The 19,744-nt window shown below is 44.7% G+C and overlaps 1 protein-coding gene across 7 annotated transcripts in view; it reads left to right on the plus strand.

Annotated features, from left to right (window-relative positions):
- KCNJ5 (potassium inwardly rectifying channel subfamily J member 5) overlaps window positions 1-14,230 on the plus strand; it is a 53,305-nt gene extending 39,075 nt beyond the window's left edge. For 6 of the 7 annotated variants that reach the window (XM_042882587.1, XM_042882593.1, XM_042882589.1 and 3 more), the window contains 2 exons: window positions 3,313-4,259; window positions 13,436-14,230. In XM_042882587.1, the coding sequence (XP_042738521.1) occupies window positions 3,313-4,259; window positions 13,436-13,782 (1,294 nt within the window). In that variant the 3' untranslated portion in view covers window positions 13,783-14,230. Of the gene's footprint in view, window positions 1-968; window positions 2,592-3,312; window positions 4,260-13,435 lie in introns of those variants that run through there. The other variant, XM_042882594.1, reaches the window with a different exon arrangement.
- Window positions 14,231-19,744: the final 5,514 nt, after the last annotated feature.

Here is a 19,744-nt window from a genome sequence, read left to right on the forward strand (position 1 = left end):
GAAGCACGATGGCGTGCGTGATGGTAAGAGGCAATTCTGTGTCACAGATCTCTTTGCTGGATGGAGGAATGGTTTACAAACTGAAGTCTAAATCTCTGTAAGATGCTTACACACAATTACCAGCACCTGGAAAAGATGTGTGTGCTTGATGGCAGTATATCATGCAGTAGAGAAGTAAACCAGCTCCTTACATAGGGACAGTGGTCCTCTTTGGTGTCTTGCCGTCCATCATAAAACTCCCCAGTGCAGTTGAACTAACAAGGGAATAATAGTGAATTTCCTATTAGATTTTTCTGCCTTGGATCTCACAGACTGTATCTGTATCACAGATTTTGCTGTTGGGAAATTAGGGAAGAAGGAGAGGCAGTGATTTGCTCAGAATTAGAGAATAAATACTGCAGGCATTCATAACAGAAAGCTGGATAGTCTTCAGGCCCCCAGACCTGTGCTCAGAGATTCATGTGCTTAATTATTTTCAGTAACCACATACTGAGTTCCCACTGCGATGGGAGAGCATTAAATCAAATATTAGCAGAAGTTGTAAGGCTGCTGCAGCTGTCAGTAAAGTTCATTTACAACAGGAATTTCGTTGCTTTAATGGAGCACTTGTGAGGTGCTCCTAAAGATTTCCAGACAGATTTCTCTTGACCTATTGCTAAAGATCAGTAGCATTAGAAAAGTGGCGTTGCCAGTCCCCTGAGTGTTTTAGTGTAAGCAAGTTTCCCTGTATTTTCATTAATGGGCAGTCCTTGTAGCTGCTTTCACCAGAGTGATATTTCTAGGGATTTAGTCCTTATGATTATTTTTATTCTACTCTGATCTTTTTAATATGTTTCCAGATCCTTTTGGTCTCTTGGGTATGAATCTGAAATATGGAACCTTACACTATAGATGAATGTCTTGAAATCAGTTGTTCTCTCCTTTGTAGTTTTAGTGTAAGTGAAATTCAGTTTTAATTTTAACTTCTATAACATTTTTTAAAATAACAAAATTCTTTTTAAGATTGAAAACTTGCAACATTTGCCTGCTTTCATACTTCTGCACATATATAGATGGATCCAAATCTTGAGTCCAAATGGAGTAATGGATCGATCAAACAACACAAGGAGCAAAAGTGATATTGCTGAAGAGGAAGCAAAGAGGCTCTCTGTATCAAATTCTTTTGAGATCAGTGATGGGATGCTTTCTCTCCTATTAAAAAGCAAAATGAAAGTTTCTGGTTGTTCTGACGTGCACTTGGCATAGGGCACTGCACGCTGCGAGGTGCACCCTTATGATCTCACAGCTCAAGCAGCCTCTCACACAGCATGTAAACAGATGTACACCAAAAGGCAGCAAAGAGCCACACCAATGTCTGTGGGGATTTGAATTTGTAAAAACTGGTAGAAAATGACTCGAGGAAATGTCTAAATCTGCTGCTAGCCAGCCCTGAGAGTCCTCTGCAGAGAAGGAATGTGAGGGCAGAGGTAGGGATTAATATCCTGCCCAAATTCTTGGTGATGCTGTTAGAGAAAGGGAGCAGCACAGTGCTGGGGTTACCTAACCGTGTCTATGATGTCAGGCAGTGGGCACAGCAAACCGATTCCCCGAGCTTCCCATCCCAGATACACGAATCCCTTCTGCTTCCCCTTCCTGTGACTGCACTGCCCCAGCCCTGGCTCAGACCCTTCCAAGCAGGCAGCTTTGCCAGCAGAAGGAAGCGCTGGGGCTGTGCTGCGGACAGATGGCCGGGCTCCCTGGTGGATGGAGCCAGCAGGGACGGTTCCAACAACAGGCTCTGGCTGTTTCAGAGGGGTAATGATTGATGGTGACTTGTAACAAGGGAGTAGAGCAGTTCTTTGCTGTTAACCAGACTTGGCTACAGCAGCATAGAAGTGGAGATTTGTTACTTCGTGTATTCATCCTGCCTCTGCTTCCTTCCTGCCCACCCTTCGTGCTTTTTAATTCTGAAAAGATGAAGCTACATTCCTCGTCCTTAAAATTATCTTTCCCAAGATACTCTTAATTGTATCTCTACACCTCTTCTTATTCACAGGCTCATAAGAAGATTAAAGATAGAGGGAGCAGTAATAGATTTAGTTGGATTTTAATAGGATTTGCTGAGGGCAATGCAGACAATGAACATCATAGAGAATATTGCTACCCTGTCTTTGATATTCCTAAGGCTTCTCAGGTAGTCTTTCACAGAGATTTTATCTGTGCCCTGCATTTAGAGTGGAGATTCTCATTTTTCTGTGGAGCATGTGTGGGGGTTTTTTTAGAGGTATATTGAATCATCTGAGTAAACAGGATGCTACATGATAACCAGCAAAAAATCATTTCAGACATCATTTTGTATTGTTTGTATCTGATCAAGCACAGTTTTGCATGTAGACCGCGGGGTTTTTAATAGCTGTTACATTTCTGAAAGTGTCTGCTGTTTGTCTGGCATCAAATGAGGTAGAAGAGTTCTCATCTATTTGGTTACCAGTAGGCATGGATCCATCAGACCCATGGACACACAGTTGAAGATGCTGAAATAAAAGCCTATTTCACCTCTGGAATTCAGGATCCCAGAATAATTTGTGGAAAGCAGTGAATATACCCAGAAGGTGAATCAGTACATCTGAAATCTGCATTATCCCTGGAGGTTCTTTACTCTGCTGACTGTAAGGGAAACCTTGATGAATAATTTAGACTTGTGTGAAATTTAGGTAGGCAGTAATGCAGAGAATTTCTGTGCATTTATAAGGCTTCTCTTGGTACCCCAGACCTGAGGCACCAGGAAACTCCAATCCCTTTTGAGAGCATACATCCTTACAGCTGTACTTTGCTTCTGGTTGTGATCTCTGGGAAATTTTGGGTCTAAAACAAAGAAACAAGTGAGCACCATGTAAGAAAAGTAAAGGAAAACCAAAAAGTTTCATCAAGGAAAACATCACCCAGTCCATTTTCATTTGCATGTTTCAGAGGTCCAGTGATGCAATAAGCGAGGTGGCAGGCAGCCTCATAGGGACTGTGTGCTATGGATCAGTATTTAACACCCCGTTCAGCACAACGCTGTATTTAGCAAGGGGATGTTGGCAGAGAAGCCCTTCAGAGTGCTGTGCAGAGCAGTACCAGGAGGGAAGGTGTGGCTCGAGCAAAAATCTTTCCCAGTGCAAAGTTAGCCTGTATCCAGCCCTGTGTCAGCATGCTTTGTCAAGGCAGTCTTAATGTTTGCACTCCCTGTGGTCCTGCTCTGTCTGTAGTGGTTCACACAGTATGATGATTTGGTGGTTGTCTCGATTCTCTCCCTCTGATCTTAAACTTCATTTCTTTATTCTCCCCCAGCCCAGCCATGGCCAGAGATTCTAGGATCTTCATGAACCAGGACATGGACATCGGAGTTGCATCCAGAGAGCCTAAGAAGATTCCCAAGCAGGCTCGGGATGACGTCCCCATCGCCACTGACAGAACCCGGCTCATAACAGCAGAAGGTAAGAAGCCACGGCAGCGATACATGGAGAAAAGTGGCAAGTGCAATGTGCACCATGGGAACGTCCAAGAAACCTACCGATACCTGAGCGACCTCTTCACTACTCTGGTGGACCTCAAATGGCGTTTTAATCTTCTGGTCTTCACTATGGTCTATACCATCACTTGGTTGTTTTTTGGGTTCATATGGTGGCTCATTGCCTATATCCGGGGAGACCTGGACCATCTTGAAGATGAAAACTGGATCCCTTGTGTTGAAAATCTCAGTGGATTTGTTTCTGCGTTTCTCTTTTCTATTGAAACTGAGACAACAATTGGGTATGGCTACAGGGTTATAACGGAGAAGTGCCCGGAGGGCATTGTGCTGCTCCTGATCCAGGCTATTCTGGGTTCCATAGTCAACGCGTTCATGGTGGGATGCATGTTTGTCAAGATCAGCCAACCAAAGAAGAGAGCTGAAACCCTCATGTTTTCTAACAATGCAGTGATTTCCATGAGGGATGAGAAGCTCTGTCTCATGTTCCGTGTTGGAGACCTCCGCAATTCCCACATTGTCGAGGCTTCCATCAGAGCCAAACTGATTAAGTCCAAACAGACCAAAGAGGGAGAGTTCATCCCCTTGAACCAAACAGATATCAATGTGGGATTTGACACTGGAGATGACAGATTGTTCCTGGTGTCACCTCTTATCATCTCACATGAAATCAATGAGAAAAGCCCCTTCTGGGAGATGTCCCGCACCCAGCTGGAGAAGGAAGAGTTTGAGATTGTGGTCATTCTGGAAGGGATGGTGGAAGCAACAGGTAAGCACTTGTCAAAGTCAGTCCCAGTTCTGAGGGAGAAAAGGGAGAAATTTCACTGAGATCATAATGGGGTTTGTCATTCTCTTGTGACTCATTCGGGTAAGGGATCGTCGTCTGATTTGGACAGTGATTGAAAGAGAGGTCCTTTAGCTGACACTGCAGTATTTGGGGTCACACAAAGGAGTTAGATGAAGAGCTGTCCATAATCAATTAGAATAGATCCATGGGAAAAAAAAAAGGAATGAACTGAACGAATCTTTGAGGTCTTGTGTGGTTCTGTTTTCTGTGATCAAAATTCATGCTGCAAATCCTTTTCCATTTCTCCTCAGTATTAAAAATTGGCTGCAACTCTGTTATTTCAGATACTGCTGTGGTGTTGCTACTTAATGGAGGCTATGAAGGAAGTGCCCCAGTATTACAATATCCCATAAAACAGCGTGTGCTGAAACTGGATGACTTGCACATGATGCAGGACATGTATTTAAAAAGCAGCTCAGAGAGGAAAAATACCAGCTGTTTAACAGCATAAAACAATTCTGTGCAATAGGCAGATCAGGAGATATGCTCAAGTGATTCCCAGTTTCCTCCTATGGGTGTATTTGTGGTGGGCAATGAAAGAAATCTGCTTCCATATAAAATGAATCTGGAAAAGCTGTGTGCCTCAGCCTTTCAAGGTGTGTAAAAGGGATGTGGCAGCGTGCCTCTCACAGGGTGAGAGGATGGATATCTGCACAGGCCCTCTGTGTCCTTCCCACTGCAGTGCATCCCTGTGGGGCACAGCTAATGGAGAAGATGCTTTTACTCTGGAGTCATACCTAAAAGACAAGGCGTAAGGGATCATTTTCCCACTTGCAGCTAACTCATTTATTCTAGGCATTGAGAAAGAGCCAACAGGGAGCAAGTGATTTTAAGCAGCCTGAGATGCTGATGCTCCCTTCAGGCAGGCTTTCTCAGCCTGGGGTTGGCAGCGTGCCGTGGTCAGATCAGGGTCCTTAAGGGCAATGGGGCTGCAGGCAGCAGGGAGGAGCAAATTGCTGTCTAGAGATGCGGGAGCCTAGAAAGACTCAAAGATACAGAAATGCTTTTATGAGTAATTTTGCCCTTTGGCATTTAAGGATTTTTGTTACAAGGCTGCTCTGAACCCAAGTATTTTTTCATCTTGTTGAAGCACAGGTTCTCTCTGAAACACTAACATGGGGTTTCTGCTTTCTCAGTGGCATCAGCATCCTGTCCCACAGATTCTGCCCTTTGCTTACAATTGATATGATCCCTTCCTTGTGATTTGTCCCTGTTGGTCTCAGCTGAATGTAAGGAGGAATAATCTCTCCAAATCCTGCGCCCCAGAATCTCAGCCCCAAAGATAGCAATCTAGAGAACTCTGTTCCCTAATATCTCCCTATAGTCATTAGTACATAGCAATAGGTGAGCATTTCTAACAGCTAATTGGTGGTTATGCAGATTGCACTGTGCTTAGGTTGGAGTTCTGTATTGTATGGGTGGAATTCATGTGGCACTGCTAGGCAAATATTCTTCGCCAGCAGAATTTTGTAGAGATGTGGCAAAAGAAGAGGGGGTGGAAAAGAATATTAAAGGGGAGGATTTGTAATGGGAGCTTATTTTGTAGCCTAAACAATTACCAGGTACTAGAACCACCTAATGTGAGCATGGAATGCAGTTCCTTGCATGTCCAAAGCCTCTTTCCTCATCACGCCGTGACAACATCCAATTCTGTTTCAACGGTACTGCTCTGCTGTCCTCCTATGAGAGCTCTGGATGTGTGTGAGGGGAAGTCATTATCAGCAACAACCTTAATATTAAAAGCATGGCGTAGGAATAATATTACTTTACAAATGGGCTCCTTTCCCAGAGGGATTGTACAGGCCTGTATGTAATGATATTAAGGAACAGACATCTGTGGAAATGATTTGTTATGGTCTGAAAGACACGTTGTGAAATTTCAAAACTGGGGCTAGGAGAGCCAGTTTGCACTGGGCTTAGAGCAGAGTGGGAGCAGACCTCAGCTGATGGTGTGATCTGATTCAGAGGCTGAAATGGTTTTCTGAATGGCACATGGGTGATGTTTTGTCCTGGTGAAAGTGGTGAATTGTGGAAGCACAGTGTTTCTGGTTCCCTGCTTTGTCCTTACTCTTCATAATCTTGATTAAACCCATTCTGGAGACTTTCACTGTGAAGACCCTCCCTTTGTATCATAACTTTTGCTCCTAGAAAATTCTTTTGGTCCTTTCCCTCCTATTGCCCAAGCCTCATCTGCTTTCCGGAATGGTATAATTTACCTGCAGTGCCACTTCTATTAAATGATGGCACCACTACAATCTGTTCAGGTTTTGGACAGCAAGAAAACACAGCAGGCTGCTTGTTCCCTTAATAACCCCCTATTGGGGGGGCTATTAAGAACACCCAGCTCTGCTCACGGTGCTCTAGAGCAGGCAGGTCCTGCGTGCAGCCTGGGGGAGCTCAGCTCTGCAGTTTGTTGGCAGGAGGGAAAACTAATGGAGACTCCCCCAGTCTGTAGAGAACAACAGCCATACCCTGCAATGGTGGGGGAAGATGGCTGTGTTCGGTGAGGAGTTTGGGAAGGGGGCCAGATCCAACTGTGCTGTGATTGTCAATGTGTAAATGACCAAAGGAATTCTGAGCATCATCTCTGAGTGAATAACATTCAGTGAATAATCGTTGAGGAGAGCAATTTCATTGCCACAGCCTGTAGTTTTAGATAGCCACACGTTGTCCAAGAAATGCTTTGTCCTGCTCTCAGACAGGTAACTCTCTTACTGGCATTAAATTCCTATTCCATGGAAGGCAAAGACAGTAAATAGTTTCAAATAAAAAGTGATTATTTGTTTGTTTGTTTACAAAGTGAAACATGGTTTAAAAGAACGCATCTGTTTTCCACTGGGCTTGGATTTTTCAATAGGTTAAAGAAACTGAGGGTCACCAGCACACAGGAAGCACATCAGCCTGCCTGAAATGCTGGGTTTTCCTTTGGCTGGTGAAGAAAATAAACATTTTATTAGTGAAGTGAGAGTTCTCCAGGGACCCGCAGCCATTGCACTCCCACCCTGTGCAGACAGCTGCTGCTCAGGGCCTTTCCAAGCACTATTTCAGTGTGGCTGTGGCACTGTGACTCCACAAGAGGTTAAGAGCACCAAAGGGAGGCTGCATTTCTGGGCAGATCTGTGGTGATCGTTGCTGAGTGAAATAACCACTGGAGGGACAAAATCAATATAGATGACAAGAGTTCTGACTTCACTGCTGCTTTGTGGGCATCCTGAAAGCAGCAGCTCTGCTCACAGTGCTTGCTTAATGAATTGGTCATAGAGATTACTTTAGGGAATTAATTCTCTCATGCCATATCTTAAAGAGACACTCGTCCAGCTGGCCCAAATTTGACCTGCAATAAAAGGAAAGAGAGCAAAGATAGAAAATCTGTTTGCCAAGTGAATACATTTTTGCTTTCACTGTCTTTCTGCTTCCCACAATGGCAAGAGAAAATCAGAACCATCCTATTGACAGAAGGGGGCCAGGCTGTTGTTGGCCATGTCTTGGCCTTGCCCTCCTGGTACTTCATATCAACCAGGGCTGCCAGGGTGTGCAAACACAGTGGGAATTCACAAACCTCTTCCATGTGGTTGCAGAGTCAGCTGGGCTGTGTGGTGAAGAAATGGCATAGGAATAGATTCCATTTAAAAAAGCAATGTCACCATCATTCCGATTGATGACATGGTCTACATACCAGAGAAGATCTCTTCTCTTCCAGCTTTGCCTTTCTGCTGCTATTTAGTGACAACTAACCAAGATTAAATGTACCAGTACCTGTCCTGTAAACCTAATTCTGAGTCTACAGTGTCCAGTGTTGCTCACATCTGGGCATAGAGACATTGGTGCATTGGTGTTTGTCACATCACCCTTCGTCTTCACTGGTTTTTGCTGCCCCTTCTCCCCACCTGCATTAAATACCACACAGTCGAAAGACCTGACTGAACAAAATTATAGTAAACACCTGGAAAGGGGAGGTAGATACATTTCTGACTTACAGTCTACATAAGTAAATATATATGTATGTAAGTAATCAGCCATGTGCCAGGATTCTGCATCTCAGCTCCTCATCCTGTCCCTGTGGGAATGCGGCCCTTTTGCATCTCAAACCATCCATCTTTACAGAGGATACAGTCGAATGCTGAGGCTTTATATGTAGGAGAAAAAGAAGCAGTTGCGACATAATACATTCTGAAATTAGTCATGATTTTCTTGGGAGAACAAAGGAAGGCTGAAATAATAAGTGGATTTCTCATGCGTTCAGCATCTGGTTTGGGTTCTCTTTTTGTTTTGTTTAGCATTTTGCATATAAATACATTTTCTCTTCTGCAAGAAAGACCTTGCAGAGCTGTTACAGGCAGTGCCTATATAATTAAAGGCAACAGATAGACACACCTGCAGTCGTTGCTCTCACCACCCACACTGTGCTCCATGGGCAGACGTGGGCACATCTCTTCTCTTAGATGTCCCTGCAGTCACTATGAATGCCTCTGTGAAGGGTCTGCAGCTATGGGTGTACCCAGGCCTCAGGTTCTGCCAGGCAGAGGGAAGGCCATCGAACTCAAGGTTTTCAAATCACAATGCCCTTTTATTATTTTTTTTTCCCAATGCTTGGGAGCTTTTCCATACCTGGAGAGCATTCAGAAATATTAAAATCCTATTACTCTCCTCTGGCATAAAAATCAAAGTGAATCAATCGTGGACATGTCCTCTTCTCAAAGAGACAAGCACAGATAATCAGAGGGCCATGCTCCTACCTTCTAATATTCCTTTTGAAGTTGGAGGAAAACTGACTTATTGGAGGTTGCAGTGTTCCTCGGTCTAATTAATGCAAAGGGACTAATAACTTTTATAACTATCCAAATGCTGATGCTAATTCAAAGACATGAATTTCTTAAATGGAGTGATAGAAGTAAATTTTTTATAGCTACTGCTTGCCATCAGTCTGCTGTTAAAGCTCTGAGCCCATCAGTTCTTTCTCTGTACCCTGGTAGTGCAGCTGGAGCTCAGCTGAAGCAGCAGTCTGCACTGTGCAGCCTCAGTGCACCTGGTACAAGGGGAGAAATCAGCGTGTGCACAACAGCACATGAAGCGGGGGCCAGAGAGGTGAAATCACCTCCAGCAGTGTCTGTGGCTAAACTGCAGAGAGAGCAGAGCAAATACAGCAAACATGCAGTCAGCATCCACATGACGCGCTGCCAGCAGATAATCACTGAGCCTCGTGGCATTTAAATGAGGAGAGTTAATTTTAGGCTGATGAAAAACGTTGTCTTGACAGCCCCAGGGGTTGGGATGGCTGTACCCGCTGAGGAAGTCCAGGCTGTGTAACAGTGCCAAACGATTCAGCTCTGCTGCTGATGCGATCCGATGGAAGCCTGCAGCCATTTCTTGGCTGGTGGGTCGTGCTTTGTGGTCCTCCTGCCCTCTCCTGTGAAACTGCCAATACTGGTATAGGCTGTGATGGTACATGTAGGGAAAAAACGACCTCTGAAGTTGCAGGGAGATGGCTGGCTCTTCTCTGGGCACCCAAACAGCCGCACAGTGCAGTTAGATTTGGCCCACGATAATGAAGTTTGATTTTAACTGGTGACTTAAGGGTAAGTAAGGCTTGGAAATCTGGAGTGCTTCTCCTGCAGCTTTTCCCCTTTCCATAGCAGTGAGGCAGAGCCAGCAGCCGCTGCTCCACTTGCATAATCAGTGGTGTTGCAAGCAGTGAAACGTTCTGAAATCTGCAGCTCTCATTGAGTGCATTGCAGAAAATATAGGCTCCTCACTGAGAGAGCCACCGAATAACTGTTTTTTGTCAGCATGTATTTACATGCCTTTGTCTTTGATAAAATGTAAGGTGCTTGATCCCTATTGATTTTGATGACAGAAAAGTGCCTTTTTGGTAGAGTTCCCTGATGCCAATTTTACACAGGAATCTTTCCTCAGTGACCCCATTCTCGAATGTAATGAAACACCTGGTTCAACACACACTGCAATATATTTCACATCTTTTCATTGGCTGCAAAGCAGAAACAAACCCTTCTGAATGCATGCCTGGCTGCTGTGAACAGGAGCATGCGCAGACCCCATTGGTGATCCTGGTCAGCAGAACCAAAGTCCACTCCTTAGGGTTCCGCTGTAATGAAATGATCATTAACACTCTATGAAATGCTGAATGCAGAACTTGGAACCAGGAGGCCCTTCTCCGGTCTCCAGCTATCTGAAAGGACTGGAGCTGACTCCAGCTTTACTGAAATCTTGGTGCGTCTGCTTGTAACTTTGTGCTTCTAACTTTTATCTGGTTTCAGTTCAAATTCAGTTTTGTTTGCAGTTGGAAGCTGAGCTCTGAAATGAGGTGGGTGAGGGAGGTGGAGCTGGAATTCAAAAAGTGAAAATTTTGCACATTTACACAGATGGCAGGCAGTACAAATTTATAGTAGGAATACTTCCTCATTTTGAAACCAGTTTGTTTAGGAGAAAACTAAACTTTTCATGATCCTGGAAAAATCAATATGCGTGGAAAGTAAAAATCACTGTGATTTTTTTTTTAATGTAAGTTTTGAAGCACATCTGCTTATGCTGACAAAGGGGAAATGAAGATATTCTTTGGCATGAAATGAGTTTGAATGAAATGCCCCAGTCACCAAATATTGCTTCCTTCCTTCCCTATAACTATACTAAATATCCACACCATTTAAACCTAAAGCATGTAATTATATCTATTTTAAGAAAAGCATTAGCAGCGTTATTCAAGACCAAGTATCGTACTAGGATTATTTTTGCAAGAAATCCAGGGTTTTTAGATCTCCCCCCATTTATTGCATGCACTCTGCAGGGCAGCAGCACTTCAGACAGCTGCAGCAGGAGCTCACAGGGCAGGGCTGCTGCAATGGAACGGAATGGCAGAGGCCCACTTGGCGTGGTTCTTGATGGATGTGAGCATAGGATGTAATGATTCACTTCACCCATGGACTTGGACAGGCAAGGCTGGTGAAGTAGAACTGCTGGTTTTTGTGGAGAGTGCAGAGCAGTGCATGAAAGGTGTGAGCCTATTGAATAAATCAGCCCCACTGCAAGACTGAATTGGACATCTACAGCACAGAAGGCAGAGTGCACGTTGTATGCAAATGGGAGAAGGCTGCATCCGTGTGCTGTTAATAAAAGCAAGGTTTATTGTTTCCACACCTCCTCTGTCATCTTTCTGCAGTTACAAAGGCAGTGATTAGCCGGGGACATTACAGCTGCATTAATTAACCAGGCTGAAGAGCACAGGGCAGTTTGCAAAGCAGGCACTTAATGGAATTTGAGGCAGAGACAATGCTGTTGTTTACTGGGTAATGTAGGAGTTGCCAAGCAGTATGTCCCCACGCAATTAAAATACCACTGCACATGTGCTAAAAAGGAATATTTGAATGGGATTATGGAGCAATTACAAGTTGTCTTATTGTGCTGGCTCTGCGTACCCCTGGGGTTACAGAAAGCAGCTCCTGCAGGAAGCTGGCAGCGAGCAGTATTTGGTTGATGAAAGCTTTCTATTGTTCCTTCCTTAATTGAATATTTACAACAGGAAATAACCATGATCCTGTCTCTGGAGTTCGGGTTCACTGTCAGGTTCTCCCCCAGTGGAGGAACTATTTCAGGCTGTGATTACAAGGCAGGGGTTCCCTTTGGATGCCTCAGACCCCTGCATTTAGCAAAGTCATTCTTTCTTGGCCTGGGTTCACAACACCATGCCTGTAGGCAGCTCCTGAAAAGCCATGGTAGAAGTCAGCCTGTCTGCTCACAGCTCCTAGCCCTGTGAGTATCAGTGGCCTCTTCTGCATTCCTGGGCTTTGAAAGCACTCGGTAAGAGGCAAGTAAAGTCCTCAGCAGATCCTGCTTGTGCTCATGTCTTTATAGATTGCAGCAGCAAAACAAGAAGCAAACTTCAGACTGTTCAGAGGTGGCTTTTTGAAAGGATAAGTTTTTTGATTACTCTGAGACTTCATCAGTCCATAGAGCTCACGTGGTGAGAACACATACGCTCTTTCCTGAAGCATCTGACACCATTATTTTCCCCCCGTGCGTTGGGCTGCAGGAGGTAGGCTTGGAAGCATTGGCTGCAAACTAGATCAAGTGCATGTTTTGAATGTATTCCAGTCAGGGCCATCACTCACACTCCAAAGGAGAACAGTGGGAGGGCTTTGTGAGGTCAGCATTTCTACATTTCACCAGAATGAAGAGCAAAAGCATAACACGTTCAGGATGAGCAGATGACAAATGTTTGGAACAGAAGTCAGCCTTGGCTTCTCAATCAGCTGGTGATTTCAGAGGAGGTCACTCCAATGCTGAATCCTTATCTCTGCTCTGCAAAGCCTCTTTCAAAGTTTTCTAAGCACATAAACAAACTCCAATCCTTGGGGCTGAGAAGAAGCTGGACAAAATCAGTTTCATGTTGCCCATTGTTCATTCATTCCATTAAGAGACTCAGTTCAATGTGCTTACAAGCTTGACTATGCGATGCTGTGTGTTTTGATTCAGCCAACCTATTATAGTTGGATCGAACTCTCCAAAGGAATATGTAAGCCAGCATGCCATGTGGGTCGCATCAATGGGGCAGGGGGCTGTTCCTCCTTACAGACTGCATCACTTGGTGTGCAGGGGGAATAGCTGGGAATAGCTTGAGAGGGACAGCATGAGACAGAGTGGGAGTGCAGATGACTTAGGCAGGGCAGCTGTTCATCCTCCTCGGGGGCTGTGTGGGTCAGGATTGAAGTGCACTGGTGGGGTTGTATGTCATTCTAGCACGTGATTCATCAGAAATACTGTTAGTAGCAGCCACACCAGGAAGCAGCACTTCGACAGAGAAATGTGAGGACAGAGAGAAGCTGCTTAGTGCTACCAGACTTCAAAGCCTTAAGTGCAGGTTTCAGGAAGCAGTCTGAAGATGCGGCGATGAGTTCACTCCTTTTCCTTTGAGAGCTCAGCTTTTTCATGATAGAGGCTTTTATGAGGCTTATTAAGCGAAGACTTTGTCTGTGTCCCAGAGCAATCAGGTATGGAAATAACATGAAAGTGCTTTTAAATGAAAGAAGTGGCTGGGTGAGCATGTAAGGAAGCTTTGCATTTAACATCCCTCTCTTTCCACCCAGGGATGACTTGCCAAGCTCGCAGCTCCTACATGGACACAGAGGTGCTGTGGGGACATCGCTTCACTCCTGTCCTCACCCTGGAGAAGGACTTTTACGAAGTTGATTACAACAGCTTCCACAGCACTTACGAAACCAACACTCCTGTGTGCTGTGCCAAAGAGCTGGCCCAGTCCCGCCGGGAAGGCCAACTCCTCAGCAGCATCTCCAGTGCCACTGTCCTGGGTGGAGGCAGAGAAGCAGAGACGGTGAAAGGGGAGGAAGAGGAAGAGGAAGAAGACAGGGAGCCAGCAGCATTCAGTGGAGCCAATGGGACAGCGGGAGAGGTGAAAGAAGATCTGCCTGTATAACACGTGAGCTGCTGGGCAGTCAAAACCCACACACACAGCAAGTGAGGAATTGACTGGGAGTCAGAGAGCTGAGGTTTATATCCAGATCTCTGTTCCTGCTGCTTGATCCTGGCGAGTCACTGCACAGCACTGTGCCTCAGTTTCCCTCCCCTTTTAACTGTATGGCGAGGTCCTGAGCTTTGCTCTCATTTGCAAAGCATTTGGATCTCTGTGGACAAGGCTCACTAAATACAATCACGGTTAAAATTGAAATCCCCACCAGTAGTTGTTTCAAAAGATGTTTATTGGACATTCAAAACGTATTTCCCCTTGCAAGGGTATTTACAAAGGTAAAGATCTAGAAGCTCCCATCTCAGTATGAAGAATGTGTTTTCATGCCTTCACTTAACTTGTGAGTGGATGTGTTGTAGATATTGTTACTGCTTAATTAAAAGAAGACCAAAAAACCTCTCCTGTACATCGTGGAGTTTTTGTTTTGTGATTTTTGCAAATAGAGCTTAGTTGGTGTTCTGCTCCAAGACCACAGAGATCGTTGTTTATTTCTTACAAAACAGGACAGCTTTCCCTGCAGATCTTAGCAGGTTTATCCAATGTTTTTTTTTTTCTATCACACCAGTGTGTCATCTTTGTGCACTCTTCTTATGGAACTACTGATACATTTCACAGTCCATCCACAATGAGAACAGATAGATGCTGCCCCAGTAAAGGTTTCTTTTCTGGCTGGGTGTCTCATTTCCAGTTGATTATTAAAAAAAGATATGTAGCTACCTGGGAACTTGAAATGAATTTCACCTAGAGTTCCTGGAGTAGGTAGACCGGGTAAGTAAATTTGCCAAACTCTCTTCCATAAAATGCATGCTTACAGTAAGGGTTTAGATGCTGATGTTCCTATAGCTAATGGGAACACGTGCTGACATAAGCAAAGCCATCTGGCCCCCACTAGTGCAAGCATGCTGGTTGGTGGCTGGCCCTGCAACGTTCTCCTTTCGTGATGTAGGAGGTGCAAGAGCACAGAACAGGATTAACTAAAAAGATAAGATAATAGGGGGAAAAATAGGTAAAATTTCCTAGAATGGCTTGTCCTTTTTCTAAGATCCTCTCTTCTCACTCTACCTCTGCCTCTGCAAAGATTTTTTTTATATTCCAGAATGTTTCATTCTGTAGCTGAAGTGAACTCCTAATGTAGGAGAGAGTAATGGAAAGTAGAACTGTGACTGATCCATGTGAGGCAGAGGCAATTTCAGCCCCTCAGAGGGAGGTTATATAAGCTCTAGCCGGTGAGCTAACTTGTCCAGTTCAATTCAGCATGAGAGAGGGCTGGCTGGGTCCCCTACATGATGCCAGAGATAGACAGCTTGGAAAATGGCACTGGATTGCATCTGTACCTTGCTTCTTCTACCTGTGTGATACCCTCCAGAGAGAAGCTAGCCATCTTCAAATTGCCAAAATGCTATTTCACCACTTCATTTCCCCTGAGATCTCATCACACAAAGCTGCTCTTTTCCAGTACTGTCGAGTCTGAGAAATTGTATATCCTACACCTTAGGAATTTTTGTCACTGAACATTATTAGTAGCAAAATAATTGCTGAATGTATAGTTGGGTGTGTGTGCACATCCATTACAATGACTGAGAGTTAAGTATTTCTTCTTGAGCAAAGCCCTTATGCAGCTGTGTGTCTCTTGGCTCCCTCAGACTGTTCCTGCATTTGAAGTTTGCACATAGGCCTAAGCACCTTGTTGAAGAGATGCTTCAGTGTCAGTGTGAGCATGCACCTTAGTATTCAGTACATACAAGGAACCATACTTTCCAGTTGCATAGCAGACAGTCAGGTATGTGGGGGTTGGGTCAGGCAGTCTGGTCTTTGCCTTCCCAAAGCATCTCAAGCCAGCCCATGTTCTCCTCCTGAGCTGCATCCCAAACAGAGGTTGACTTCATTGAGCATGTTGAGTTTTTCTGAAAGTGAGAGAAGTGTCTTCCTTCATGCAGTCATAAAGGTAAACCTCGTCTCTCCAGCAGGCAAATCTATGTGCTCAAATTTTTTATGTGCTTTTCCAGCACAATACAGTACAAAAAAATGGAAGTCTCAGCAGCCAACACTGATTGAAGTAGTTTGATTTCAGGTACACGTTTCTTTCCTGCAATCTTTAATGAATGTTTCTGAGCAAACAGAAACTATTTCTTGGCAGGATAGATGGGAAACACCTTCCTAACACAGGACAGTTGATGAGCTGTGAATGGAGACAGGGAAGGAGAGCTGCTCACAGTAAAGGCTTTGTTGTTCAGCTTGGTTTTGTTTGAGGGCTTGGGGCTGCAGTGGGAAGGAGACCTGCAAGCCCTCATCCTGTGCATCAGCTGCTCTCCCAGACCACATCATCCAACTGTTCTGCTCTTGTGCAGTGTCACAGTGCTCTTACACAGCCCAGCTGACCTGGATGTCTCCATTCACTGCTTCCTCCTGCATGACTTTCCATATTTAAGTGCACTAAGACTTTTGGTTTTTACTGAACTGTGTTTCTTAGATTGATGTGAGGATGCATGGACATTAAAAGTGCAAGTGTTGGCATTTGCTTTCTGGGCATAATCAACAGAAATGTTGAAATGTACCTTTATTTTTCATTTGAGCTTCCCTGGCTTTAATTTTCACTCATTGTGAGACCTGTCACTCGTTTTTATGCTCAGATTTACTCCTTTTATCATTTTCTCTCATTCATTATTATGAATATATTTCCATCAGAAGTAGCGGATCTTGAAGCAGAGATAAGGGGAATGTTATTTATGCTCAAGTAATTAATACCTTGTCATAAGCTCTGCACACTGCCAGCCATATCTGCTGCAATACAGGAGGGCACGTTGCCAGAATGCGTTAAGCAGCAGTTTTGGGGATGATGGAGAGGACACTTAATGAGGTTACAGGGAAACTAGGCAAGCTCCGAGTCCATGCATAAAAGTGACAGCAGTTTCCATTTTGAGGCCAGCGACACAGAGATAAGTGCTGAAAGTCTGATTCTGATGCTCCCACTGGCACCATTCAGCCCAGGGATAACTGGTCGCTTAGGTAGGTGCGAGGAGTGGGAAGCAGGAGCATCTGTCTGGTGGCATTTTGTTATGTGAAGAAGTCAAGGGCAAGTTCCAATCTCATTTATGCCAGGGAGATGGGAAGACACTCTGGTGGAGCCTGGTGATCCCTTTGTGATGCCAGCATACAACAGAGCAGTGCTCAGCTCTGAAGGACCATTGGCTGTGCTTTGGAGAGGAGGGCTGCACGTCCAGGTGTTACTGTGTGCAGGCAGATGCATACAGAGGTGGCTATTTTTGAACAGCACATGCTGTTGGAATTACTCTTGCTAAAAAGTAAAGCCCTGAGAAAGCATCAAACTCATGGTCCTGGTTGATGAAGATGCTGGGGTTCATATCACAAAAACCTGATATTCAAGTATATTCTTTCTAAATTCTACTTTGGTCCTCCAATCCTGTACGGATTTACAGCTCAGTTAACTAAATGCAGGTAAAGCCAAAGGTTACTAAAAAATACTATGAATCCGTGGTTCTATCCCATAGTGGAAGCAAATGCCTCCCCCTTACCTGTTACCCAAACACTCAGCAGTGCCTGCAAAGGAGCGTGTGCTGCTAGCTAAGCAGTTACACTGACTATTCCCATTGTTTGAAAGGGAAAGAAATGCACCATAGGAACTCCTAGAAATAGGAAAGCCCATCAGATGAAAAACCTCATGAGAATTAGGATGGCAAGTGTAGCCATCCATATTCATGCAGATTTATCACTGAATGAGGAAAAAAAACTCGCAGGAATGGGAAAAGTAATGATGGTGAATGCTATTCAGTATTCCTACCCCCCATGTGTTGTTCTATCATGTGTCCATCATTTTCATGCCAAACAAATGAGCAGTACAATCACTACTGAATTCACGCCCCATCTGCCTCCCTCGCATTCGGTAGCAGAGCTCAGCTGTTTCTCTTCCTCCCAGAATAGAAAGAGAAGAAACAGATGCCAGGTGCAGGCAGAGAGAGCCACTGCCCAACCGACCCTTGAAGGAAGGCCAGGAGGGGTTTGTCTGGATGGGATGAGGCTTCTCTTCGCTGCCAGGCTGAGTAGAGACAGACTGCATGGCTGAAACAGCACTCAGATAAGGAGAAGGGAGTGGGTCTGCAGCTCCGAGGACCCTTCAGTAACACAGATGAGAAGTTTTTATCACATTTATTCCATGATGTCAGGTTTTATTGAATCATAGTTGCCTCTCTGCCTTGTGCTTCCCTTGCCTGTTTTTTCTGCCCATCTGCTTTCAGGCTCCTTGCAGTGAAACCGAGAGCTGTGGCGTGCAGGACTGCTGCTGTTGTGTCTGCAGAGCAGCCAGCAGGGCTGAGTCCTGCAGTGATTCCTGCAGCACACATGATAGACCACCAGAATAATGAACTGAACAAATAACTGGTCCTTGCTGGTATAAATGAACAGCTAGCCTTGAACAAACTGCTGTGCTTCATTATGTACAATATCAAAGAATGCAGCATAATTGATGGCTAAGGCAATAGGCTGCAACCCAGAGAACTTGTGTTTTATCCCTGGCTTCCACTGACCTCCTGTACAAATCAGTGTGAGGCAGTGCTTACATGTGGTGCTTTGTTTGTCATATCTGTGTAGGCTGTGGTTCAGGAAGACCCACAAACGTCCTGAATTTCAAGCTGCCTGATTTTCCAAACTAAGGCTCGATGGCTGCAATTTAATTGAAACAGGAGCTACAGTTTATTCTGTTGTGGGATTTGGGATACTGTCACAGGGCATCAAATAGCAACGGGTGGGTCATGCTTGTGATTTCAGTCTGATTGCTGTGGTCACTGATGGAGACAAGAACCAGGTAAAACTTCAGAGACACAACACTGGATGGCTCCCAAGCTGTGTCCCCACACTGCGCAGCCCCTACAAGCAACGCATTCATCTAGTGCCTTGTTTTGATGGTTGATGCAGGATGCATGTTGTGCTGGGAGTAAGGGCAGTTCCTGTTCCTGGAATGGTAATCGTTCCATTTACATAAAACATATTCATTAAACTGCCTGAGCACTTGTACCCCTCGATGAGTTCTCTCCCTCACCACATCTTGGCTGCTTCCGGCTTTATTTATGGCCCTCCTGACCTTTTCATTACTTGGTCTCTCATGGATCCTGTCCTCTGTATGTTACCACATCAGTTTTTCTTGTCCTGTTTGACATTTAATTTTTAGTGACTGTAGCGTAGATGAAGTTGTTTTTCTTTGTTTTGCACACACTGTTCTGCTGCTCTCTAGGCTGTAGAAACTGTCGCTGTAGAAACACAAGGGGGAACTTACTGCCCTGAAATTTTGAGGTTTTTCAGCAGCAAACTGAAAATTAAAGCTGGGGGTGAGTCTGATAATGTCCCCGTGGGCTGCTGGGAATGACAAAGTGGGTACATGAAAGCTACCCTCATCAGGAACCTGCAGGTCCCAGCGTGCCCCTCAGCATCCCATGGCACATGTAAAGTTGCCCCAGGCTCTGGGAGTCCCTTCTGCCCCTCCTGCTCGTTTGGCTGGCACTGCTCCCCAGCTCTGCAAAAAGTGGGAGCTCATCCTCACGTGAGGAATTATTGTGACCTGTCCAAATACAGATGTTGATATGTTCTGTCATCCAAAACAGTCCAGTGTTTCACCTTGTGTTCAGTTGAAGAGTTGAAAGTGGATCTCCTCATTGCCCATGGGACTGTGGTATTATTGACTGAACCACAGTGTTTGCTACTCTGTGTACAAGAAATATCAGATGTCTGGAAGAACTAATGAATATTCAAAGAGTGTTGCATTCCTGTGATCTCCAGCTGATGGCTGCATTCATTCATACGCATTTAAGTAACGCTTAGATTTCATCATTTTTCATAATCTTTCTTTAACGAGGAGCAAAACAATCAGGCTGTGCTTTTATAGAGTGAATTTGAAATTAAA

This window comes from Lagopus leucura, unplaced genomic scaffold, assembly GCF_019238085.1.
Source record: "Lagopus leucura isolate 7727_CA_CO unplaced genomic scaffold, USGS_WTPT01 Super-Scaffold_100034, whole genome shotgun sequence".
In the NCBI taxonomy this organism is placed as follows: domain Eukaryota; kingdom Metazoa; phylum Chordata; class Aves; order Galliformes; family Phasianidae; genus Lagopus; species Lagopus leucura.